Below are 26,688 nucleotides of genomic sequence, written 5' to 3'. Positions count from 1 at the left end.
TATTATTCTGTGATAGTTCTCTCTATATACAGCTTCTATTCTGCTCTCATGTCTAGCTCCTTTCTTGCCTGATTTCTCTATATTTATCTACTGTCCCCTCTAGGTTCTATCTTCATCTAGTGCTGTCCCTTCTAGGTTCTCATCTATCTAGTTCTTTCCCCTATCAGCTCCTCTCCTATCTCCTTCTCTCTCATCTGGCTCTTCCTCATCTTGTTCTTCCCCATCTGGCTCTTCCTCATCTTCCATCTCATTCCTCTAGTCCTCTCTTTTAGCCCTTCAATCTAGTTCTTCCCCATCTCAGTTTGTTCCTCTCAAGTTCTTACCCATCTAGTTCTTCCATTCTCTTTTCTCTTCTCTGTCCCTCTGTGCCCTGGAAATCCCAGTATATATACACTTATAAGCAGTATTCCCTAGCAATGCAAAACCAGGATTCCAGGGTCAAATGGAGGGGTGATAAGAATCACATAGGGAGGCAATAACTGTTAATTATCATTTGCAACCCCAAAGGAAGTGACCAATGGGAAATGAATTAACTAAAGGCTAAATTCAGGTAATATCTAGAAAGAGGGATCTTATGTGCTCAACTATTAAACTCTTAAACGTGATTAGTAGAAAATGTAGAATCTATAAGTTGCTAGGTCAATGGGAGAAAATAAAACTGTCTTCTTTTTTCCTGTGGCTCCTATCTGTCCAAGCTATCTGCTGTTTTTCTGAAGGGTGGGGGAAAGTGTGCTCAGTCACTAGGCAACCTGTGTACAGCTAGATGCCTCTGGTGATAGTTAAAGGGAGATCTGGAACTACAGGTAAGGTTTGGGAAAAGAGGAAGTAAGGCTTAATTGGCACATCCTCCAGGCCTTCTCAAACAGGTAGCCTGGATGCTTAAGTCTGTTCTTAGAGAGTATGGAGGTATCTCTGATAAGGTGCTTTCCTCCAACTGGGGATAGACCTGGTTGGATGCTGCCAATAATGATAATTACAGGGAGGCTTGAACTGGGGTTCTGGCTGAGCATAGCTGTCAGTGCAGACGGTTATCTAAATATTCCTAGAAGTGGTTAGGTAAGGAGTTAGCAGTCTATAAAGTTAGTAAGGCTGTAAGAAAGGAGGGTCCGAGCTGAATTGTATAAAGCTGTTACTTAACGTCCACCTGACCTAGGTGGTGTCTCCTTGTGGAATTTACCTTAAATCAGGAGCCTTGCATGTGGACTGTTATTACTGCTAGTCCTTGAAAGTGGCCAAGGGAGATATCTGATTCCAGAGAAAGCCTTTCCTGAGGCTGTTCTCCAAATACCTGGAATGTGTATGTCCAGAGAGTGATCAATCCACACTTTTAGCCCTTCTTAGGGAAAAGTAAATTGGGAAAACTATGAAGGCACACATGATTTTCATATCAGAAGACAGCTGATATATAACAAGCCAAGAAACATCAAAAACTCCTTGGGATTTGGCTTCCTCTGGAGGAATTCCCTGATTCCTCCAGGTAGTGACTTTGCCATAACCAGCTGAGTTCTTATGATATATTCCTGCTGCCTGCAGCAGTCCGTAATATAATAGAGCCATAAATGAACTAAATATGAAGACTACATAGAAAAGAGTTTATCATCTATTGAGACTCTCTGGAGACTCACTCAGTCTCTTCCCATTATATCACTCTGAGAGTCATGATGTTTTCCCTGGTGACAGACGCCGAGTTGAGATATGTATACCAGGACACATGTAACTCTCTGTGCCATTCTTTAGCAGGAAAATAAGTCAGGACTGTGATAATTATGCACCCAAAATGAAGTCCTTTAATGATCTTCAGTCAATTGATATTTAATATCTGGAAGTAGTGACTAGCAGATTATTCTGATGACAAGCTGGCCCTCTAGTTCTGCTGTTTGAACACATGGATGAGTTTGGCATTTATTTAGAAACAAAATCAAACCCTTTCAAATGATGAACCTGCTGGAAATAAGCTTCTTGGAGAAATCACTGATGTACCAACCAGTGTTGCCTGCAGAGAACAATGTGTTAACTAATGTTTCTCCTTGGTTATGGGCAGGAAAATGAATGAATAACAACAGAGAAATCAGCATCAGCCACCCTTCTTATTTATCTGGGTTCTGAGCTGTGGCTTCTACCACAGGAAAGATATACCACCCAGCATAAAGGCTGTGGACCGGCTTTTGTCTCTCATTTGACATTGGTAATTAAAATTCATTGTGAGCAATGGAAACGAAAACAAAAATCTATTAGGAAATACAAATGCCCGTATCTCCATCCCAGAATTCATGAGTGTCCGCATACATCAAACAATTTTATTCACCCCATTTCCCCATAGCAGGAAAATGCATGGTTCTGTGAGTCTTCACATTGCTTTGATTAAACCCTCGCGTTCTGATTTGGCTGTACTCTTTCTCTGTCTTTTCTATTGAAAACGTGTTTGATCATGAAATAAATAAGCAGAGTTCTTGTTCTGTGCCAAGCATGGGGTTAAATGCTAGGGAGACTTCAGAGAGCACAATAGACAAAAGCCCCTCCCTTCATGGAAACACACTTCAGTAACAAAGGAAAAACATACAATAAATTATATATTTATTTTTTGGTGGCTGAGTTGTTAAAAATAAAATATTTAGGTAAAGAGAGAAACCTGTGGAATGCTGTGGTGAGCTTGGTCAGCACTGCTTACAGAATTAAATAGTGTTAGTAGAAAATTTTATTTGAACAAGGGCTATTTAGGTTGGGGATATTATTTAAAGAATGTGAATAACCACTTGGGAAATTAGGGGACAAATATCCCAAGAAAAGCATGTGATGGAGGAGAGATTTAGTCCCTGCAAACAGGTATTTTTCCCATAGTAGTGTTGAGGATGCCTCACTAGCTGGGCTCAGCTGACTCACTACAGCTGTGACCACTGAGTCAGTCCTTGGCACCAGGGTGTGGGAATAAATGTAAGTAAGAGGGGTCAGTTTTAAGGCACTTCTGAGAATGAGAAAATGTTGGAAATTGCATGACTTAATTTGAAAAGAGATAGGTCTAGTCCTGTTGTGCTTAAGAGGACATTCTAGAACTGAGTAAGAGTTAGCATTGTGCACACTTAAGCTCATCTCAGGGGTGTGCTTTTGACACAGACTCAAGATCAGCCTGAGAAACTCCCTTCTCCAACATGACACAGCCTGTAAGTAATTGTGTGCATCTCTACCAGCTCTAGCATAACACTAAACATACTCACTCTGGGTGATAAGCATGGTAGAGACATTGGTCTCCTTTTTACTGCGACCTTGAGTTCTTTGGGGTTTTCCTCTACCATTGAGTATCAGTTTCTGTCCTTAGACACTAAAAGATATGCAATGCATAAAAACGCATAGGGCCATGGCAGGTATTAGCACAGGGATCATTGGAACTATGCTGTGCTGAGCCAGCCCCACCCTTTACTGGCCCTGGGGTTGCCTGGTCCTGCTCCTGACTGGATATTGCAGCTGGAGAGCTGGCCCTACCCCTCAGGGGAGAGCTCAACCCCACACTTGAGAAAGATGGCCTCACCCTTCACCATAGGCATGCATCTCACCTGGAAAACACACTAGAGCTGACCTTGTGGTCTGGGACACAGGTGAGCCAACCCTGGAGGTATGAGAGCAGGAGAGCTGACCCCATCCACCCTCATCTGCCATTTGGTGACAAGGGTGCGAGAAAGATGCCACCCCCTCACCCATTACCACCTGCAGTAAGTGAGAAAACTGGCCCTGGGGTCATGAGGGTGAGAGAAATAGCCCTGTCCCTCACCAGCTACACCACACAGGAGAGCAGGCCCTGTACCCCTGCCCCGGGCAGTGCACTAGAGCCGACCCTGTTGTCAGGGTCAAAGGTAAGCCAGCCCTGAAGGTGTGAGAGAAGAAGAGTTGACCTCACCACCCCTTCAGATTCCTCCTACAGCAATCAGGAGAGAGAGCCCTGCTTCTTGCCTGGGCAAAACAGTAGAGCTAGCCCTGGTGATATGAGTAAGGGTGACCTGGATCTGAGGTCCACAGAGTAGAAGAACTGGCCTGTCTCCTTGCTGTAGGCTGCATTGGGTGAACTAGCCTAGGCAGTGCTGGAGAGCTCATCTGGGTAGTGACAATGAAGAAAAGCTAGGGAGCTGACCAAGCAACCTATTACCCAGGCACAGAACCAGGGCTGTGAGGTAGCCACTCCAACATCTATTGAATCTATGAACTGTTGGAGCATGTGAAGGGGATAAACTTACAGATCTAAAACAGCAGGATCTCTATGACACAGGACAACAGGATATCCAAGAGGAGCCCCAGTGAAAGCACATTATTGGTGTTGTAGCAGAAACCAGAGACCTTGAGCCAGAACAAGGACTTGTGGTAATGAACACTTGCAAACGATGATCAGACTGAAGGGTAAACTGTGTCTCAACCAGCCACGCTGCAGCTTCCACAACAAGGTTCATCTTGTTTGTTTGTTTTGGGTTTTGGTTTTATTTTTGTTTGGTTTGGTTTTTGGTTTTTCTTTTAAATTTGATTTTGTTTTTCTAGGGGCGTAGATACAAGGACAGAGGGCACAGGGAGATAAGTGGGATAGAAATGCATGGTGCGAAAACCTACAAAGAATCAGTAAAAGTAAAACAAGCAAACAAAAAGTGCTGTGGGATGTTCTGTATGGCAAATGTGTTGCTAATTAGTCAATAAATAAAACACTGATTGGCCATTGGCTAGGCAGGAAGTGTAGCGGGACAAGGAGGAGAATAAAGCTGGGAAGTGGAAGGCTGAGTCAGAGAGACACTGCCAGCTGCCATGATGAGAAACAGCGTGTGAAGATGCCGGTAAGCCATGAGCCATGTGGCAAGGTACAGATTAATGGAAATGGATTAATTTAAGCTGTAAGAACAGTTAGCAAGAAGCCTGCCACGGCCATACAGTTTGTAACCAATATAAGTCTCTGTGTTTACTTGGTCGGGTCTGAGCGGCTGTGGGACTGGCAGGTGAGAGATTTGCCCTGACTGTGGGCCAGGCAGGAAAACTTAAGCTACAAGGAGCTTGGTTGCTTCCTGTGTACCAGTTAACTTCCAAAGCATTAGACCCACATGCCCAAGCTTTCAAGGACTGTGCAAGAAGAGGCAGCCTGGTTTACTACAGCCTTGAATGCAAAGGACAGGGGCCTGTCATATGCTGAGCTCCTCAGGTCGAAGAACTACAACAAGACACCCACATATTCTGAAGCAGCTATAAAGAGATCCCCAGTCTAGTGGAAGAACTTGTAATAATCACACAAGAATGTTGATAAAGAGTCACCTGCAGACATCTTTGTTAGAAATGACACCTCCTGCCAGCAACTACTATCACCTGTGGGTAGGAGACAATTTTTCATATGAAAATTGCTGTTCAATCCCTTACATCATCATTTCAAGTTTGAAATTGGATGGCAGGCAGTACTATTAGATGGTGACAATGACCAATGCGGAGTAAATCTCTTCAGAAAATTTCAAGGCAGAAGCTGCGTGGCTAATGGTATCCCCTAGACTATGCAACATTACCACAGAGAAAAGCCAATTTATTAAATGTGGCTTTAATACTCTGGACTGGCGCTGAATAGATGGTTCTGTTAACCCTCCCTTCCTTCCTCATTGCTGGCACGTGTACATTTATCCTTATTATGGGTAGGCTAGAAACCCTTGGCCTGAAGTCTGTCTGGGCAAACTCATGCTAAGAGACATTTCCAGGCTCCTACATTCCCTTTTGATCGGCTTGTTACACAAGTCCAGAGATCAGCCTGAATCTCCTTAACATTTCATTGAAACTCTGAGCTCAATTTTAGATTTTTCTAGATAAAATAATTTTTTCCTTGAGTAAACTCTGGAGAATTTGGGGGATGACTGTTGGAGCCTGCCAGAATGCTAGGAAAAATGTGGGAAAAAACCTGGTCTGGCTGTTATTTTATTTTTTCTTTGCCTAATGCAAAATAAAAAAGTGCTTTTGGGGCAATTTCCCCTCAAAACCTGTTTCAATTTTTCATGAGGTTAATTAGTGGATAATTCAGAAAGGAAGAAACAGAAAATGTTGATGTAGTCATCCTGTGAATTTTGCATAATATGTTCTCCCAAACAGAACAGTATTCCCACATTGTCTATGAGTGTTTAGCAAGATGTTCTCACACACAGGTAGGCCCTACCTTCTTTTCTCCCTCCCTCCCTTTCTCCCTCCCTCCCTCCTTCCTTCTCTCCCTCCCTCCCTTCCAAGAGTGAGGCTCCTAGAAGAGTGTTTGACTCATATTCAATGCTCAGTAAACACTGGGTGAAAGATAGTAAAGCTGTCTTTCTGCTCAAGTGCCAGATGGAGACCAATAATTTGCACGTATACTTTATTGCATGCATACAGTAATTGTATAATGTGCATGAAGCAATGAAAGGCATTTTTGTAAAAGGCATCTGAAATGAGTGTAATCAAGATGATCCAATGACTATAGATAGAGAGCTTGCCCAGTCTCAGATATTCTCTGCTCAGTGTATGCCTGATTTTCTAGATTGTGATGGCTGTAAATGTTAGCCCAGATAGGGCAAGGAGTGAGATCACAGTCTGGATTTGGTCACAACTGGCTTCTAACACACATCACCAATCACATCTTTTAAGTCTTCTCCCCATTGATTTCTCTCATTGCACCCAATACCCTACACATAATATAAGCTCGATAAAGTGTTGTCAGATAGATGGATGGATTCTCTAAGAAGGCATTGTTTCAGTTGTTTAAATTAAACAGATTTCTACAGCAATTGAGAAGTAAAGGAGCCTTACCCTGGAACCCTGGAACACTATGGAGAATCTGTTTCAGAAATGAAACAAGTTTTCTAAGAATTTGAAATTATTTCCTCAGGACATTGGCACCTTTTTTATTGGATCTATCTATTACTGGTAAATGTGGTTTCATGAGTCCTTCTGGACGGAAGATTTGTTCCCCTGTTAGTGTAAGGAAGTTAACGTACTGTTAAGTGCTGTGCATAGCGATAGAAGTCTATTAATAATACATATGTGGAGTTTGCCTAGCAAAGCCATCTGCTGAGAAGCCGAGAGCCTTGCACTTCAGAGTAGCTTTCCATAATCAATAGCCCACTCTATCCAATAAAAAATTACTAGAGCATAAAATGTATAAAGGCTTGACCAGTTCCCTTATGCTGATGGTCTGTTTGACCAAAAAAAAAAAAAAAAAAAGACAAGTTAATTCTTTTCCAAGTGTATTTACAACTTTCAAAGGACAACAGACATTATCATAAATTAGTCACGCTGCAGAGCCCTGATTTTTAATACACGCACACATTTAATTTGAATACCTTTCACTGGGGTTTCAATTCCAGGAGTGTTTGCAAATCTATATGTACTCAATCAAAACATGACCGTTAGCTAATGCAATTATTCTATCAATCTGTCATCATCAAATCACTTAAGATTCTATCCCATGTTCTTGGCTTCACGTCTCAGCTGTTCGAAGAGGGAGAGAGGAAGCCCATGCTTTACGCAGCCCTGAGCCTTATGAAAGTGTCAAAGCTTAGATTCGGAAGGGCAGAGGCTGCCATGGAGCTGCTGTCTTGTGGCTGTTAGAATCACTTTATGACACCTTGGTAGGATGGAGCTCTTTAAAGAATTGTCACCGAACACTTCTTCATTTCTAATTTTGGCTTTGCTCATTTAGGAGAGCTGTACTTACTGCCCAAAGAAAGAGAATTTTAAACTTCCCCTTCCTTTGTCTCTCAATGTAGGGGATAGGTTTAGTTACAGAATTCCTTAAATTGGACATTACTCTGAAAGTCAAGCTGACAGAGTTGTTTAATTCCAGGACTTCAAGTTGCTCTGTCTTAACCTAGATTTTTGTCACTTGCATTTTTATGAGAAATGTGTTTCCACACTTAGAAGATTGCTCTTTGAGTTAGCATTAGTATCTGTAACAATAGTTAATATTTTGATTATTTGAAATTTATACAATTCATATTGATCATAGCCATCCATCCTGCCTCCCTCCAACTCCCCCTTGTCCCCCCATTGCTCCTTAGCTTCCCAGTTTCATGTTCCCCTTTTATTGTTAACTTTAGGATATATTTTCATTTTTAATTATGTGCATGCGTGTGTGTGTGAGGGGGTGCATATGTGCATTTTGTACAGGTGTCATGGAGGCCAGAAGAGGATGCTGGATCTCTTGGAGCTATAGCTTCAGGTGGTTGTGAACTGCCTGACATGGGCGCTGGGAACTGAACTTGAATCTTCTGCAAAAGCAGCAAGTGCTCTTAACCACTGAACTGACTCTCCAGCCCCATAATGTTGTTGGTTTTACTTTTGTTGTTGTTGTTGTTATTATTATTTTTATATTGTTATTTAGGCTGTGTATAGCACCTGAGAATGATAGCATCTCAAATCTTAACATTTATATCTAATGCAGATATACTGATTGACCACCAATGGGTAATAGATTTCAGGCATGAGTTTATGGGTTCAGAAAACAGGTTCTATAATGTAAATAGGAAATGCCTGAATTGCTCAGTTAGAATGCATGGTTGTGTCTCCCTGGTATCTGGAATGTTAACGTCCTTGTGGAGCTCTATCCTCTGAGGATTCAGTGCCAAGGCATTATACTATTTATATATTGGATGTGGAAGAAATGCAGCAGCCATTCATTACTCTTCCTTTTCTTTTCCATCCTGCACTTAATCTATTAGAACATTGTTTCCACCTTCAAAGTGCATCTAGAATGCAATTGCTTCTCTCCACACTCACCAGGACCTCTGCAGTTTAGCTACCCTGGGCTTACAAAGATTTCTCCCTCATATCTCCTTTCCCTACCTACCCACATACTTCACTCCCCTCCTGAGTGATTCTTTTAACACTTACATTACTTCATCTTGTTGCCACTGTCACCCCCCAACTTCCCATAATTTCTTATTGCCTTTGGGAAATCATCACCCTTATGCTAGCCTGCAAAGCTCTCTGTGTAACCTGCTTTTGGGTCTCTGTCCATTGACTCTAAGGCATAGAGCATGTCTCCCACTGCAGTGGCCTCTGTGTGTTTCTTAAAGGTCAAGCCTACTTCCAGCTTGACTTTTGAACATGTTCACTGCCCTGGTAGAACACTGATGCCTACTTGGTCCTCTGCTCTCTGCCTCTTTTCACTCAGGACTCAGGTCTTCCTTGGTGAGGCTTTCTTTCTGTCCATCTCTCTTTTCTGCTGGCCTGATGCCATGTTAGATATGGAAACTCTAATGTCTTCCTATCCCACTGGAAGGTGGATATCTTCCCTGGGTCTTAGAGTCTGTCACACTCTCTGGTGTCTGAAGCACTCATAGCACACAAAGAGTTGGAAGTCAGAATGCCATTGCTGAAGAGAGGGTGGGTAAACACATCATGAGCTAGAGATGAACTTCCTATCTGAGCAGGCCTGTCTCTGTTGCTGGTGGGGTCTGCTTGGCAGGTCTTTTCTGGCTTCAGTCTCTGGTACATGGTCTTACATTCACCCACATCTGTTTTAAGAGGTGTCTTCCATGAGCATAACACATACTTGGAGTCCTAACATTTCCCTCCTTGAGTTGGTGGGGGTTTTAACGTGACTGGAGGTGTACTCACTCACTAACATCAGGGACCCCAAGGTCATGACCCCAGGAATAGATGGTTGATTTACCAAAAAGAACTAACAAGGGAGCAATGGGAGGGATTTGATTTCAGGGTTTTCTAGAAAAAAAAATCACTCCCTCTCCTTTTAGAAACTTGTCTTTGGGAACTGTGAGTGATGATTTGAATTTTCACAGTTATAGTCAGTTGCTCGACTTTCATTCCCTTCCCCTTTCATCTCTCTAAAGGGTTGGAAGTTAACCTATCGAAGCTATAATAGTCTAATTCTAAAACAAAGGTTTGGTAAATATCTTGATATTGAGAAGTATTATTGGACAGGCATCACTGATAGTATCGCAAGAACCAATGGAGGATATGTGGGGCTTTTTGTTGTTATATTTTCAGCCCAGGATTCAATCCCTCCACCGTGTACCAGTACTTGCTGGTTCTTGCAATATCTGGGCTAGACAGAGCACCTGTTTTTACTAAGCTAGGATTCAGTTTTACTAGAGTAGACTTTGTGGCTTTTCCATTCACTGTAACTACAGAGTCAAACAAAACTCACTTTGAATCCTACCTTACCACTTACCTGACACCATAACAACCCAAATAAATTAATGCCATGTTTATTCTCTTGAGCCAAACTGTCAGGCAAAAGCAAATTGATTCTATACACTTGCCAAGGTAGTAGGCATGGAAATCCACTCCTTTCTTTCCTTTGGTGTCCATCTACTCCGCTGGAGGCATTTCCAGAGCCACTTTGAGAGTGTTGCTCCCCAGAGGACAGAGGACTCTGGTTTCCAGGACTTCACATTCCCCTCATGAGCAGGAAGGCAGAATGAGATGTGCTGAATGGCATTGAACTTAGAAGCAGAGGTTTGCAAAGCCTGGTCATTGACACAGACTCAGCCATTAAAGAGAATGTCGCAGGCGAGGGAGCCAACATTTGCCTCGGCCTACCACCATAAACACTTCTGAAGCAGCGAGGGAGTAACGTTTAGCTGAGCGCACCCCTTTGATTTCTTATTCTGTCAGATCCTAGAGACACTCTCTCTCTTAGGTTGGTGGAGTTCAGGGCGCTCAGTTTTCATGGCTGCTGGGTGATTTGTGACTAAACATAGCTGAGACTTTTGGAAAACATGAAGTAAAAAGAGATGAGCAAAGACTACGTAATGACCCGTATTTAAAAAGGAGCAGAAGCCCTTTCCTGGTCTGCTGTTTTCTTCGCCTCTTGCTGAGTTGGTATTTTCTCAGGGATGGGAAACAATAGTGATAGGAATAAATGCCCCGTTTTTCTTTAGAGACTTTTGTCACTTGCCAGTGAACAGAATTTGGGCCTCTCTGGTTAATGAGCTACCAACAGAGATTTTGTTTCTTTATGTGAAACCGTAGCCATTAAACTTTCCTTTTCCTTTTTCTTCACAATGACTTCCAAAATCTATTAATAATTATTACAGAGTTGTGAAAAAATAATTGAAAAAGCGGTTTGTACCAAGTAACCTATTCCCCATTTGACTTGCCATGGTGCTAAACTGTTCTCCATGCTCTTTTCAACACTTTGTTTGCTGGAATAAGAAGAATGTGTCATTAAGAAATATCTAATCTAGGACTTTTTAGAATTTAAAAACATTTTGAAATTTATTCTTTGATAATTGTAAACATCTATAAAATGTACCTTGATCATATCCACCTCACACTTCCCTTCCAGTTCCTTTTAGGTATCTCCAACACAACTCCCTACATCTCCGTTTCTGTCTTTTTCTTAAATAAAATCTACATAGTCATAGTGCTGTCTGTATGCCTGTGAACGTGCCACGGACCAGTGGGGAGTAGCACCTACCAGTGGCCACAGCCCTGATGAAAGGGCACTCTTCCTCTCTCAGCAGCCATCAACTACCAGTGACCCCTCAGCTTGCAGGGGAGCATTGGGAGCCACTTCCTGATCTACCCTGAAATTTGAACTAGCTTGATCTTGCACAGATCTGGTGTCAGTAACCGCAGCAGCTTTGAGTTATACGTGCAACAGCCATGTCATGGCTAGAGGAAAGCACTCTTCCCCAGCCTCTGATTCTAACATTCTTTCTGCCCTCTGTTCCCCAATTTTTCTTGAACTTTAGGTTTAAAGTGGTTGATCTATATGTTCAATCTGTGGTTAACCACTCACACCTTCTTGTTCTTATTACTTTGACTAGTCTCTGAGCTAACCACTGCCCATTGTAAAATAAGCTTCCCTTACCAGCAGCACAAATCTATGGATACAAACATGAATAGTTACCAAAGCAAGCAAGCAAACAAAAAAACAAACAAATACCATGAATAGTTATAAGGCAGTTGGATAACATGAACATTTAATAAAACAACAGCAGTACGTTCCCCCTAGAAACCATGACCACCCAAGCCATGGGTTATTGACCAGATTTATAGTGCCAGGCATGAATTCCCTCCTGTGGTAGGCTTCAAATCCAATAGTCAAGCCACTTTTGCCTAGGAGGAAACATCTTATCTGGCAGGACAGTGTTGGAGCATGCAGGGTACAGTGCTAGGTAAGACCAAATGTATAGCTATCAATGAAACCCCCATGAATAAGTGTGTGTGTGTGTGTGTGTGTGTGTGTGTGTGTGTGTGTGTGTGTGTTGAGGCAGCAATGGACGAATACACAGAGGAGGATACAAAAAGACAGGGGAATAGGGATGTAGCTCAGTTGGTAAAGTATTTGCCTATCATGTGTGAAGCACTAGGTTCAGTCACCAGCACTACATAAACCAGGTGTAACGGTAGATAGCTATAATTGGAGTAGTCTGGAAGTAGAGATAAGAGGATCAGAAACTCAAGGTTATCCTCAGCTATACAACAAGTGTGAGTTCAGAGCAATTCTGGAATACATTTGCCTCTGTCTCTAGTAAAAAGAGAAATGTGTGTGTGGGGGATGTGAAAAAGAATAGAAAGAGAATTAACTTTCATTATATGCCAAATTCAGTGTTTGGTTGATTACTTACATCTTATGAAAAAGAAAACAGAACTGGAAATCAAGTTGATCAAGTTGAAGGACTAATAAGTAGCAAGGCTCCTATTTAGATCATGTTGGTGAGATTCTTAAGACCATGATCAACACCCCAGTGCATACTACACACAGTGGTCTTACTGGTTTGGAGTCAGCTGCTGTAGCTAGCTCCTTAGTAGGCAGAGACTTCTTTAGCAGAGTCAAAAAGGAAGAGCACTTGAAGGTGAAGAGTTGAGTAACCATCCAGTCCTACAGTCAGTCACCACCCTCACCTTGCTTTGACATCCAACAGAGCTCCCTGTGTCCCACAGCACAGAGCCAAGTCCTTCACTTATGTGACCCTAGGGAATGGGTTGAGAAGTTGGAGATTGCTGTGGATGATTGATTGAAAAATAAAGTGCTGATTGGCCAGTAGCCAGGCAGGAAGTATAGGCGAGACAAGGAGACTAGAGAATTCTGGGAAGTGGAAGGCTGAGGCAGAGAGATGCTGCCAGCCACCGCGATGAGAAGCATGATGTAAGACACCGGTAAGCCACGAGCCATGTGGCAAGGTATAGATTTATAGAAATAGGTTAATTTAAGATATATGAACTAGATAACAAGAAGCCTGCCACAGCCATACAGTTTATAAGTAATATAAGTCTCTGTGTCTGTGTCTGTGGGTCTGAGCAACTGCAGGACTGGTGGGTGAGAGAGATTTGTCCTGACCGTGGGCCAGGCAGGACCAGGAAAACCAGCTACAGGGGATGGGTTGCTTTGTAGTTATTCCTTTGAAGAAGTGCTGTCTCATGCTCTGGGGAGACTTGACCTGCTCTCTATCTTTCTGCTGCCCAGGAATTAGAAGAATGTTGTTTATGTTCACCTGTAAGGAGGAAGATTTGACTTTGGGAACTCAAATTCCTTCCTTGTCACAAATCCCTATTCCTATGTGTATGTTGTACATATATTTGTATATACTAATTTGTGTGGTGTGTACGTGTCCATGTAAGTTTGTGTGTATGTGAGTGTGCATGCACATGTGTATGAATGTGGAGACCAGAGGCTGATAGCAGGTATTTTCCTTAATTTCTCTCCACCTTGTGTTTTGAGATTTTACTAATTCTGAAGCTTGTGTATTCATTTAAACTGGCTGGCCAGAAAACTCGAGGGGTCCTATTTTTCTCCATAATCAGCCAGGGTGCATACCTGAGATCTGGGCATCTGAACTCATGTCCTAACACTTATACAGCTGAACTGTCTCCACAGTAGTCCCTTGTCCACAAATCTTTAAGCCTGAGGAAATCATGTGGAAATGAAGTAGTGAGGGTAAGGGAGAAAAATCGTGTTGCAACAACTCTGGATGGATTGTCTGCATCTTCATCTGACAATGAGCTTCATGTAGACTAATGACCCCATGCTTTCCAGCTTTTTAGAATGATAACATTCGCTGCAAAGGGTTTGATCGTTATCAAGATTTTTAGATATTTGCATATTTACTGCTTGATTTTCAATTTCACTCTTGTTTCTGAAAAACCACGGACTTGGTGACATATAATAATTACTATATTTTACTTTTATTGTAAGCAATCACATAGCTGAGAAATCTTTCCTCACATCTGAGCATGTTCTCAGGCTTTCTTTGTTATTCCAGAAGGTAATGAGTCTGTGTGTATGTATGAGGATGCTGTGAGTCATATTAATGATTTGGGCTTGAATAACGCTGTAATAACCCACAAAAGGAAATTATGTCTGATGATGTTAACCCAGGTATGATTGTGAAAGTTTTGTTTTCTGTAAATTGGGTATAAACTCTATTGTATTTTACTACTTTAGTTTTAAAATGTTTCTTCACCAATTAATTATAAACCAGGAAGACACATTTCTAAGTCAGTTTAAATAACTGCATGCTGCTTGTGTTGAAAAATATTCGTTGACTAAACAGAGTGACATACACAGTGTTAACACATTTTAATAAACATGTAACACACATTTTAATGAATTCATCTTAATTGCTTTATCCCAGTGTCACGGCGTTAAATGGGGAGAAAATGCTTTCTACATCATGATTGAGATGTTAGAGAGCAATTTGCTCTATTAGGAAAGAAAATGTCCACAAGAGTATACATTCCTCTGCTAACTGAAAAAGAAAGCTAACTTGCATATAGTCATCTGGAAGTCTGTCTGGTAACTCTCAATGACAATTTCAGCTGCCATATTGTGTTTGCAGATCATTCCTCTAATTCTTCTCTCTCTTGCACTTCATGCTGAGACACCCACAGCTTGCCTTACACACCAACAGCTTGCCTTAAACACTACTTGACCTATTTGCCTTCCTTCAGTCTAGTCACTTGGTGCTATCTGTTGACACAATGGACAAGTGTTCATTTCTCTGGGAAGTAACAGAGATTTAGTAATCCAAAGCCAGGAGACTTTTTTCTCCACAGTGAGAAAGAGACTTTTGTGCATGTTTGATGTCATTGCCTGCTTTCTTCACATCTGGATACTTTCCTCATTGCCTCTTCTTCTTTCAAACAAATCAAACCAAATAGGTATTCCTGGAGAACCTCTGAATGGAGAGAATGCCAAGTCTCTCTTCTTCTGAAGCAACAGGACCCACTTTGGCATGACACAGGACCAATGTGTGGTGGCGGGATCCAGACCCGGGAGGTGTACTGTGCCCAGAGTCTACCAGCAACTATCACACCAAGGACCAAGGAAGGTAGGCAACCAGCTCCTGGCACAGGGCACTGCTGGCTGGAAGGAGAACCCACCCCAGCACTGCTCCTAGTATTTTTCTTAACTTGGAAATAAATATTTGTTTAGTTTTTGAAAATTTTATGCATATTATTTCTATCCTATCTATTCACTATTGCCTAACCTCAACTACCCCAAGTACCCTGAGTTCCATCGCTCTCCCAACTTCATGTCCTGCTTTTTGGATAATACCTCCCTAAAGTTCAACTAGTACTTCTTCTATGCACATAGGCAGGACACCAACCACTGGGGCATGGGCAGCATATCAGTAGCCAGTCAAAGGAGAGTGATTTTTGCCTCACTCAGCAAACATCAACTGCTCAGATTTATGCACATTTATTGACTTAATAAACAAGAGTGGAGGACAATGCTGGCCCTCTAGAAGAACCTGTGGCTTCTATCAGCTGCTTAGAAAATTGAGACTGAATGGATCCTCTACCAGTGTGATGAACTTGAAAATGTGGAACTTCTGGGTACTTTGGTCAGGAAGATTGGATTCAAACTTTCTTATTATGGTAATGTGTGACTTTTATTATGTAAAGCTTTTCCTGCTAGATACACCTTGTGACAAGAGTTCTAGAAGGTCTATGGCTCTGAGCTTAAATGATCACCTTTTGAGATAGTGCTGCTTAAAAATAGCAATTGTTTTCCTCTCTAAATACAATTATGAAAATGGACAACCTACATACTTTGTGTTTCAGGAGAAAACAAGACTATCGTAACTCTTCTGAACTTGGAAAACGTAGCATTTAGATTAAAAGCTCCAGATTATCCTTTCAAATGTTGAAGATGCTTCTTTCTCATCTCCTGCCTTCTTCCCTTTTACTCATGACTACAATTTAAGTAGCTTCAGAGACAAAGACTTGAGTGTCTATGACCTACCTAAAGTCTGCTTTGACTTTGTATCTCCTATTCAAATTTCATCTTCCTAAAGTTTTTTCTATAAAGCATAATGATCTTTTTAATGAATCTATTTCCAAAGTTTCTTCAACCATATTTCCAGCTTTGTTAATGGAAATTTGCATAGTGGGCAATGTCCTAGACATTCTTTATTATCAACTTCACACAACCTAGAGTCACCTGGGAAAAGATTATGAACTTCAATTGATGAATGGCCTTGATCAGGTTAAACTCTGCGCACATCTGTGAGAGTGTCTTGATTGATGATCGATGTAGAAGGGTCAGCCCATTGTGGACATCACTATCCTACACAGGTGGTCCTTAGCTAGAGAGCAGCATCCTCCATGGTTTTTCTTTCAATTCTTGCTTCTTAAGTTCATGCCCTGAATTCCTTCCCTTATGATTGGATTATGATCTAGAAATGTTAGCCTACTAAGCAAGAGTGTTTTTTTTTATCACAGCAACAGAAAGCAAACTAGATTGGGCAGGGGGATTACAATTAGGAAAAACTTGTGGAGACAATGTTTTAGCCCTGAAGAATAGATACTACACAATGAAAGAGCAAACAAAGAAGAGATGTTCATCACAGATAGAGTCCCATCTGGATAAAGCATGGAACAATGAAGATGCTCTCTCAGGCTCGGGCACACTTCTGAATTAATACTTGGGTTCGTGTGAAATCGTGAGCACTTTAGAAGCCCTCAGTTCTGAGGGAAGGGATGTCTGGGGCTGCAAACACACTGATGTGTCACTCAACCATGTCTTCTTGTGCAGAGCTGAATACAGCAAAGAAAGCTCTTTTCTAATACGGCACAGCCACACAGAAGACACGAGGTAGCGTCCCACTTACTCTGTCACAGTTATCAAAGATTTTATTTTGCTCTGTAGTGCAAGTGAACCAGCAGGAGCATTTGTCCATTACTTTCCTTCCTTAAAAATTCTTTCATTTTAACTATCCTTCACATGTAACCTTTGACAAGCCCAGTGGTATACAACATTTTTTCTAGGCCCAAATTAAATGCAAGAGGACATTTGAATTTCTGTTGTAAAAGACAGTCACTGCTTGTCAAATTAGGTCAATAGGATTTAACTATTTCTGCCCTTGTCCCCTAAGTTAGTAATAAATGCCCAAACGAATGGTATTTCTTTTTAAAATAGTTAAAATAAATTAATTAGCTTTTTTATTTATGTACATGGACATGCATGTGTATAATGTGCTTGTGTATAGGCTAGAGGACATGGCCTGGGAATCAGTTCTGTCTTTATACTACCTGGGTTTGGGGGAACAAATAAAAGCTGTCAGGCTTGGATAGAAGCCATCTTTCCTGCCCCTTTAAAAAAAATAAGTTGATGACATTTCTTTTTCTTCAAAAACATTCTGTCATGGACCAGCTTTACTTTTGTCTATGTCCTAGTTGCTGTCATTATACAAAGGTATTCCTCCAAGACTTTCCTATCTTTTCATTAGGAAAGCAACATAATAATTATGCTTTGGTGTCTTCAAGTCTTGTGATCATTGCAAACACAATATGGTCAAAACCATTTAAGGATTTAAGGATTACCTGGAGGTAATCCTCTTGGAGGAGTCAATGCTTGTCAGAGTTCTGTTGTCATTGTAGGTGGAGAGAACATAGGAACTGAATAGAGGGACTGATGCTTGTATATTGAGGTGGCCTGTAAGCTGCTGTGAGGAGAACTAAAGGGGTAGGGGAATTTACAGGTGTTGGGAAGGAAGGCTTTCTGCACTACTTGGGAGTTAAGACTTTATTTTTGATAGTATGATTAGGCATTGAAAGCAGAGAATGAATTCTTTATGCACAGCTCTTTGTAAGAAGATTAAAATGTCAGTATGCTAAAGAAACTCTCATAGTGGTCAAGTCCTATTTGGAAACTTATTTGACTATCCAGGAATGTTTTGAAGTATAAATAATGTTCATTCTGAACAGATGGATCTATTTCTTAAGGGGGCATTGGAGAAGATATTCCCCAGTCTTGTCAAGGGCTAGAAATGCCCTTTACTTGTCTATAGGAATTGGTCTTGAAGTCAATAAGCTCATTTGAGTGTGAGAATGAAATGTCATAAATATAGTACTAGAACTGCCCTTTACTGTCACCCTGAGGAGAAAAACCAACCTGGCTGTTTAAACAAGGGGGTAGCATTTTATCTTGTTTGTGCTAAGGAAGAAACAGACAAATGAATGAAATAGCCTTTGCTAACTCACAGCAGAAAACTTGATGAATCCTGATGAGGCCTAAAGAAATCAGTGCATTGTTCGATGGTACTTCCTCCTTGGAATTTTCCTGTTATTGGGATGATGGCTGCAGGGGAAGTCAGCAGGGGAGAAGGAGAAATATAATCAACAGGCACACCTCCATACTCCTTAGTGAACCAGACAGTGAAGGAAGGAGGTGACTGAAGGCAGGGAGACATGTCTTACTAACAAGCACAGAGGAGAAGGAGACCAAGAGAGAGAGGAGGTGGAGCAGGGGAGAGGAAGAATGGCATCTTGAGTCAATCCTCAGGGACTTATTAGACCTATTCTATTAGACTATCTTCTCTCTCTGCTTGTATCTCAAATGCATAATCTACAGGATGGTGTTTGGAAATTGAAAGTCATTTTCCATAGGTTATTGTTATGGAGTCCAAAGTCCACAAGTAGTCCAGAGTTGAGTTTGACTCCATCTATGTCTTACCTAAGGAGAATACTTAGAAAGTTACCCAACCATAATCTTGATATAAGCAACTGTGGCAGTGTAGGCAAACTTTCTAGAAAAGACAGGAAGTAAGAAAGCTTGTGACAATATATATATATATATAGTTATGTAAGCCTTACTTTATTATAGAGGCAAACATAGACCATATGATTGCTTGTTTAGCTGAATGGTTGATAGATAATAGTTTGACAAATAGAACTAGATAAAGACGTAAGTGAGAATGTAGCTTAAACATTCTCTCCAAAGATGTGAAACATTTTGTAGAGGAAAAAGGATTGTTAAATATTGAGAGACAACTTGGTCACTGGAAGTCTAAATTAGGGTTGGTTTTTACTGGCTGTGTTTGATTGCTACTTAAAAATCTAAGTTTAGTGATTTTCTAAATCAAGTGTGACAAACTTATGTTAGTGTGATGTGGGCGTGCTTATTACATTACTATGATTAGCAAAACTACTGAAGAGATCCTATTTTATCACTAATTAAATTATCAGGCACTTCTTGACATTTTATATTTCTCAGTTTATTTAGCTCAAGAAATACTTTACATGATTTAAATGAGAGCAGGACAGAGCTGGAAAACAAAATGCAGAGTAGCTGAAGGAGATGTTTTACAGTGCTCATGGGAAAAAGAAATGGCTTGTTCTTCCTGTATGTGTATACATGTTTTTTTTCAAAATTATACCAACTAACTTGATAATTTCATGCTATGTGTTACTAAAACCAAAGCTTGTAGCATCACAGAAGAGGGAGATTGTCAAGGATCTAGAATGGATATGAGTATAGATTTTTCAATGACATCTCATTGCCCAAATGAAGTACTAACACCAATTCTAACACAGACTCTGTTCTCCAAAGGACATCAGCCATTGGGTTTGATGGCTGTGCTTTGAAAGAGAGAATGAGACAAATCAATAATTAATCACTATAAATGAAACATAATATGAGTGTGAAGGAAGATGGGGACCAAGGGGCATCTTTTCCTTTTCCTCCACATTTATTATAGTTCTTTCCTTTTATAATCTCGATTTCCCCTTATTTTGTTATCATCATCCATTTCTTAAAATGTCTTCTCTCTCCTTCTTCCACCTTGCATAAATCTTGCAAGCAAGCACACTTTCTGTGATCACAGTAGACATCCCAGCAGTGCATATATTTTTCTGGGAAAATGTAGATAAGAACTCAGTAGATATTTTTTGAACAAATGCATGCAAATACCTGCCTATGTTCTTGGGTTTAGTTGGAGGCACTTCTTTTGACTGTGGGACACCTTCCTCTTCATTTTGCTCATTCACACAGCCCTGCACTTCATTAATGAACAGTCAAATGTTCCTTTTTAGAGTCAGAAAATAAAACATACTAAGCCTAATACATTCACAATCTTTGGTTGAATATCTCACTTGACTTCATTTTGTCAGCTAGATTGGATTTGTTTTGAGTGCCAAGCTACGAAATAGTGAGGCTCCTTTTGGCAGCAGAATTTCTGACACAAAGTCATTGCTTCTAAATCTATTTCTTAAGTCTTTTAAAACATGTGAATGCCCAGCAAGTGGGATGGTGTAAAAGCATCCCATTATTGTACCTACTTTCCTACAGAAAAGTTTTAGTATTCTTTCCAAACTGTCCTTGGGCATATTCCCATGCTCCAGTTTTAATTCCTCATTAGACCCTTCTCTCAGGAGGGAAGACTCACTTATAGGATCCCCATGTGCTCAGGCAGAGCTAAATGGTTCCTCGTGTCTTCTGGACACATTCTTGGGTCCTCTTGAGAAAGAATTGATTCCAACATCAAGAGAAAAGCTGGAAAAAGCAGCTGCATTTGAATGCTTTTTTTCTAATTCCAAGACCTGCTGTGTCTCGATGTAGAATATATGGCTCTATCCCTTGATGGTCTGTTTTAGATTCTGCCTTTTCTTCTTTATTAACTAGCAAGTTTGTCTGCCTAGTATGCAGTGCGATGCTTTGATATGCGAAGAGACTGGGGGATGAGTGACTCAAAATATTTAGGATCTGCATCATTTGCTTTGATGGTGGGAACCCCTGTTATATACTTTTTATCTATTTTTAAGCATGGTGACTACTAATTGTAGTCCCCGTGTTGTACAATAGAACACCTGAGCTTATCTCTCCCAAGACGTACTGTTCTTTAGAATTTAATCATATTTACAACTCTGGACAAGCTTTGCTCATGTTGCTCTAATGCTTTGTAGATTTGGAACTCAGACCTTGATAACATGTTACAGTATCTATAGATATTTTAAATGTGGTGCTGCCCACGTTGCACTTTTTAACTGTCTTCCCAGATCCTTAGGGGTTTTCTTACTGTGCCCAGAGACGTACAATTATGTCTTTCTCCAAGGACTCATAAAATAAGTGTATGGCTTGGTAGTTTACTATCAATGGTCCCTTAGCTCATATTCAATCTACTAGTAAATTTATTTATACCTGGAAATACAATTTGTCTTTTCTATTTGTCATTCTCTTTCACCATTTCTCACACTATTTCCTATATTGATGTCATTGAGTATTTTCTAATGAAGTTCATTTTTTTCTCTTATCCTTATGCAGACAATGCACCTGTTTTATGCATAGCTATGCAGATGGGATTCATCTATCTAGATCCTCCCTCTTCCATAGGCTGAATAACTTATCATATTCCATAACATAGTCATAGACTCTAGGAAGTAATATATGGTCACCTTGGAATGGTTAAAACCCTACACACTTAACCTCTGAGCCATCTCTCCAGCTTTTTTTTTTTGGTCGAGATACAGCACGAACTGACCTACTCTGGTGATGGGATGGCCAAACACCCTAATTGTCGTGCTAGAAACCTCATCCAACTACTGAGGGATCTGGATGCAGAGATCCATGGCTAGGCCCCGGGTGGATCTCTGGGAGTCCAATTAGCGAGAATGAGGAGGGTTTATATGAGCGAGAATTGTTGAGACCATGGTTGGATAAAGCACAGGGACAAATAGCCAAACGAATGGAAACACATGAACTATGAACCAACGGCTGAGGGGTCACCAACTGGATCAGGCCCTCTGAATGGGTGAGACAGTTGATTGGCTTGATCTGTTTGGGAGGCATCCAGGCAGTGGGACCAGGTCCTGTGCTCATTGCATGAGTTGGCTGTTTGAAATCTGGGGCCTGTGCAGGATCGCTTGGCTCGGCCTGGGAGGAGGGGACTGGACCTGCCCGGACTGAGTCTACCAGGTTGATCTCAGTCCGCGGGGAAGGCTTTGCCCTGGAGGAGGTAGGAATGGGGGGTGGGCTGGGGGGAAGGTGAGGGGGGCTGGAGGGGGGAGAACAAGGGAATCCGTGGCTGATATGTAGAATTGAATTGTATTGCAAAATAAAAATTTAAAAAATTAAATAAAAAAAAACCCCACATACCCAAACTTCCTCCATTCATCCTGAGAAACAAAAGAATACTTGATATTTCTTTTAAATGGAAGCAGCAGAACACTTCTCTTGGATCAGCTGGTTGTTTGGTATACTCTGGATGCACAGAGGTCTCAATGCATAGTAATTAAGAGCCTAAGCTTGAGGGAGGGATTGCAAGGTTTGGGATGAGCTGTCCCATTTCTTAGGTATATGATGATGGGGATGTCACCCAGCTTCTCTAGCTCTTTCATCTGTAAAATTGAAATAACATTAGAGTTGTCAGGAAGATCCGTTTTTAAAGAAGAGAAAAATCACATCACAGCACCTAACCCATGAAAGATTCCAAAATCACAAATTATTCATTTTTTAAAATTAATCATTCATACATTTATTAAGATAGTTCTACAGGCTAAGCACCATGCCATAGATTTCGAATGGGGATGAATATATCAACCTACAATGTGAGAAAACCAAAGCCAATTTGAGAGAGAAACACAAAATCAGATTACATGGGTATATTACCATGCATCTTATAGTTCATGTGTATAAAAAGCATATTTCAAATGCAAGATTAAATTAACATCCTAGAAGAGCAAAGGGCTTTGCCTTTAAATTTCCTTTTTAAAATGAAAATGCTTCAGCGTCCTCATCTGTAAAATTGGAGTTAGAATCTGGTCTAACCGGAAAGTTTCTTTCAATAATAGAGTTATATAACTTGTTCTCTCTGCAAAGAGAAGCAATTGTAAGTATTTAGGAGGCAGTAGAGGCTGGCCCAGTCATTGGACACATTATTGATAGTCTTTCTGTTAGGATGAGTCGAGTGTAAGCAGTCATTCCTTATCTCGAACATAAGGCCCACTACACTGAGTTCTCACGTGGCAGGGTGTATTCTGAAATTATTGCTAACAAACTGGGCACTCCACTGGGAATTTGGGTAATTGGCATCACATTCAAATCTGACTGGACTTGAAGACGTCTACAGACTGCAATGTGAGAAGAGTCATGCAACAGTTTACATAAAAGAGGGCATGAGAAGGAGTTTGGAGTTGGCACATTACTGATCAAAACATACAGTCATAAAATACCTCCAGGATTTCTTAGAACACAAATGAAAAGCTTAGCAAAGAATACAATTCTAAAGGACTTGAGCATGGTCATTATAGGAAGTGCTGCTTGTAAGTTTAATTTTTAATAAGTCGCACACCCATGTATCAATCTCTGTAAGAGTTTAAGGTATCGCCTGCCCTATGAACACTATGTTAACCTGTGATGTTTCCACAGATACTGCTAGAAGTTATCAGACTCCTTGGCCTGAGACAAAAGATGGTTCATTTACCCACAGCAATGTACCTAATGAAATACCACTATTATGTCAGTTTCTTGCACCCCAGGTGTAGTAGTGAAACACATTCAGGGCATATAATGCCTGCATACATAGTGACAGAAGAGGATACCTCCTTTAGAAACCTCGGTCTCTTGTAGGGTGGCTAAAAGAAATACTACCCAACTTTGACCCAGAAGTTGACATTAGTTCTCTGTTCCAATGCTACTTGCTATACTAACAGTTTTGAAAATAAAGTCTGAGACTCAAGCTGTCAGTATCTCTGAACAAAACAATTGCTGAATTGTATATGACATACCTATTGGGCTTTGCTTCGTCATAATACAAAAAATATGCACATACACACACACATGCACACACACACACACATGCACACACACACATACATGCATACATATAGACATTAATATTGCTGTGTATGAAAATGGAACTGTTAATTGCATATCATAAATAATATCATTGTTTTCAAATTATAACCAGGAAGGGCTGTCTCTACTACATGAAACAACACAGTTTTCATATCTCCCAAAACCTTAGATTGACTGAAAGCAGCCTTGTGTATGGAGTATTTCAGTAGACATATTACTTTGTAGTGTTCACATATATGCAATTATTATAGTTAAACTATACAACTAAATTTATTTGGAAAATTATAGAATTCTGCTTTGGATATTGTTACATTTCTCTGAATCAAATGGATATTATAAGGTATTAGTGCACAGTTCCTAAGCATGAGAAAATTTTATGTGATAAATGTTTAACAGAGTTCTGCTGTAAAAATTATTGAGATATTATGCAAAATGATTCCACCATCATTACTGACCTGTAAGACTGACGTACTGGAATCTACTTCAGACAAACTCAAGTCTGCAATGATGGATGAATGACTTCCTTCTGAGATCACAACATCAAAACATTTTTCCTTAAGTATTTTATAGAAGGAGATAAGTGAGAAAAGGTGATCTAAGGAATTCGAAATTTTTATTTCATAATATGTAGGGTAAATAAGCTGAGTATTTTTTTAATTTTTGTGGTATGTTTTCAGAGTATGTGTGCTAAACTAAGATATGTACAAATATTTTAAAAAGAAAAAACTTCTAGAATTTGAATCACTTCTAATTTTAAGAAAATCAGATAATTGGATATTTGGTCTCTGAAAAGTTAAGGTTCTTATTATGAAATTGATTTATTATAATAGTTATTTACTTTCAAAGTGACAGAGACTGATCCAGGCTCTCATAGTGCTTGGCAAGTGCTCTACCACTGAACTGTTTTCCTAGCCCAGGTTTTTGTTCTTTTTACTAAATAGTGATGAACGGTTCTGGCTCGTACCCTACAGAGAAGCTATCTGAAATGTTGCTTCCTACAGCTATATCATCTGTTATGTCTCCTCTCTTCTGGCTTTTGTTTTCTGTATCACTTACAGATATTTAGTGTCAGCTGTGATGAGGGGTTCACTTTCTGATGCATCAGATGCACACCCCGAGTCATCTCTGGTCTTCTAAGGGGGAGTGTGCTTCTTGGCCCCTTGGAATGACACCTGTTCCCTATTACTCAAAGCACATCTGGGCACTATGGACTTCTGGTGTACAAAATCAGAGATAATGGGATTAGTTTCTTGATTTCAGGGAAGTGAGTAGGAAGAAGTACTGCATTGGGGGTCGGGAGAATACAAGTCTAACTTTGTTCTGTATTGTCCACAATGACTCTCACTTTCAGCAGGTGAATTATTACCTGACTGACTTCAACTTTGCCCCTTCAAAGGTTAGGGATAGAGAAATGTACTTGTTCCCATCCTATGGGAGAAGGTGATATATGGAGTATGGAGATGAAATTGTCCTATGAAGATAATTTTTGTATGTATCACACTTTCCTTGTTTTCCACCACAGCTTCTTTCATTGAAGGGGATGGATTGGGAATGCTGCAGTTTTCTCACGTGTTAGACTTGAACTTCTCTTTCCTGCGAGGTAGGATGTGCTGAGAGGCTGATAGGATTCCGGGCATCCTGCTCTTATCTGCGTGTAGTTACAACCACATCCATCATTTTTAAGATTGAAAGCCTCATTAAAACAAACTCTAATCATTTATTGATTTAATAATAATTTTCATATATCTCCTTACGTTAAGGTGAAGTACTAAATAAAATAAGCTTTAAGGAAATGGGATCTGGGGACAGAGGCAATTTAATCATCCATTTATCAAGAACTACAAAGAATCATTTTTTTAAAACAATAAATTAGTCCTCTGATACTAAGTCCATTGCTTTCTGAGGTTCTTCTAATGGATTCTCTCCTAATTCTGTGATCCTAGTCTGGGTCCTGGAAATGAGAACGTTTCACTTTATTTTCACTAGTAGGGAAAAGTAGGAAAGACTGACATACTCTAATAATTGTGAGATGCAGAAACTGAGGATCGCAGAAGTTGAAGCCTTTCTGACTTGTTAGAGTTGGAGACTCAATCCTCAAGCCTTCAACTTCTAACACCATGTGTAATTTCCTATTCTTTACCCTGGCAGGAAAAGTGAATGTTCCTATAAAGTATACGTTTTCTCCCAACTTAAAGCTATTTTCCCTCACACTAATTTACTCGCCAGCCTAATTTCTTCCCAGCTAAATTCGGCAACTATTCAAATTCTTTGGATTGGAAGGAAGCCTCAGGAACCGCAGGGGCTCCCAGGAAGACTTATTCCAGTGAAAATCCCTTTGTGGGGGGGTGTGGAGATAGTGGCATCAGCATCAAAGCTTTTAATGACTTCAATGACTTCCTTAACTCTAATTGCTTTAAGCTAAGACTGCGATTCCCATTTGCTGGTTGACTCTTAATATCTTACGAAAGCCACATGGCTTTTCCTCATGCCTGTGGCGATAATTCTGTCAAAGATCCTCAAAGATCTGTAACCTTTTATAGAGAGAAAGATAATTATTTTTTACTCAGTTTCCAACAAGTTTGAGACAGAATAAAAGCTTAAAAGATATGTTGACTAAATTCCACACATCAGTCTGCTCACTCTCAGAATTCTGAAGCTCAGCATGTTAACTCTGC

At 40.4% G+C, this 26,688-nt stretch overlaps 1 protein-coding gene across 1 annotated transcript in view; it reads left to right on the top strand.

Annotated features, from left to right (window-relative positions):
• Thsd7b (thrombospondin type 1 domain containing 7B) overlaps positions 1-26,688 on the top strand; it is a 697,290-nt gene that overhangs the window by 180,620 nt on the left and 489,982 nt on the right. The window contains exon 4 of the mRNA XM_059280451.1: positions 15,097-15,266. Within this exon, the coding sequence (XP_059136434.1) occupies positions 15,097-15,266 (170 nt within the window). The remainder of the gene's footprint in view (positions 1-15,096; positions 15,267-26,688) is intronic.

This window comes from Peromyscus eremicus, chromosome 15, assembly GCF_949786415.1.
Source record: "Peromyscus eremicus chromosome 15, PerEre_H2_v1, whole genome shotgun sequence".
Taxonomy (NCBI): Eukaryota; Metazoa; Chordata; class Mammalia; order Rodentia; family Cricetidae; genus Peromyscus; species Peromyscus eremicus.
This window is presented reverse-complemented; position numbering and strand designations above follow the sequence as displayed.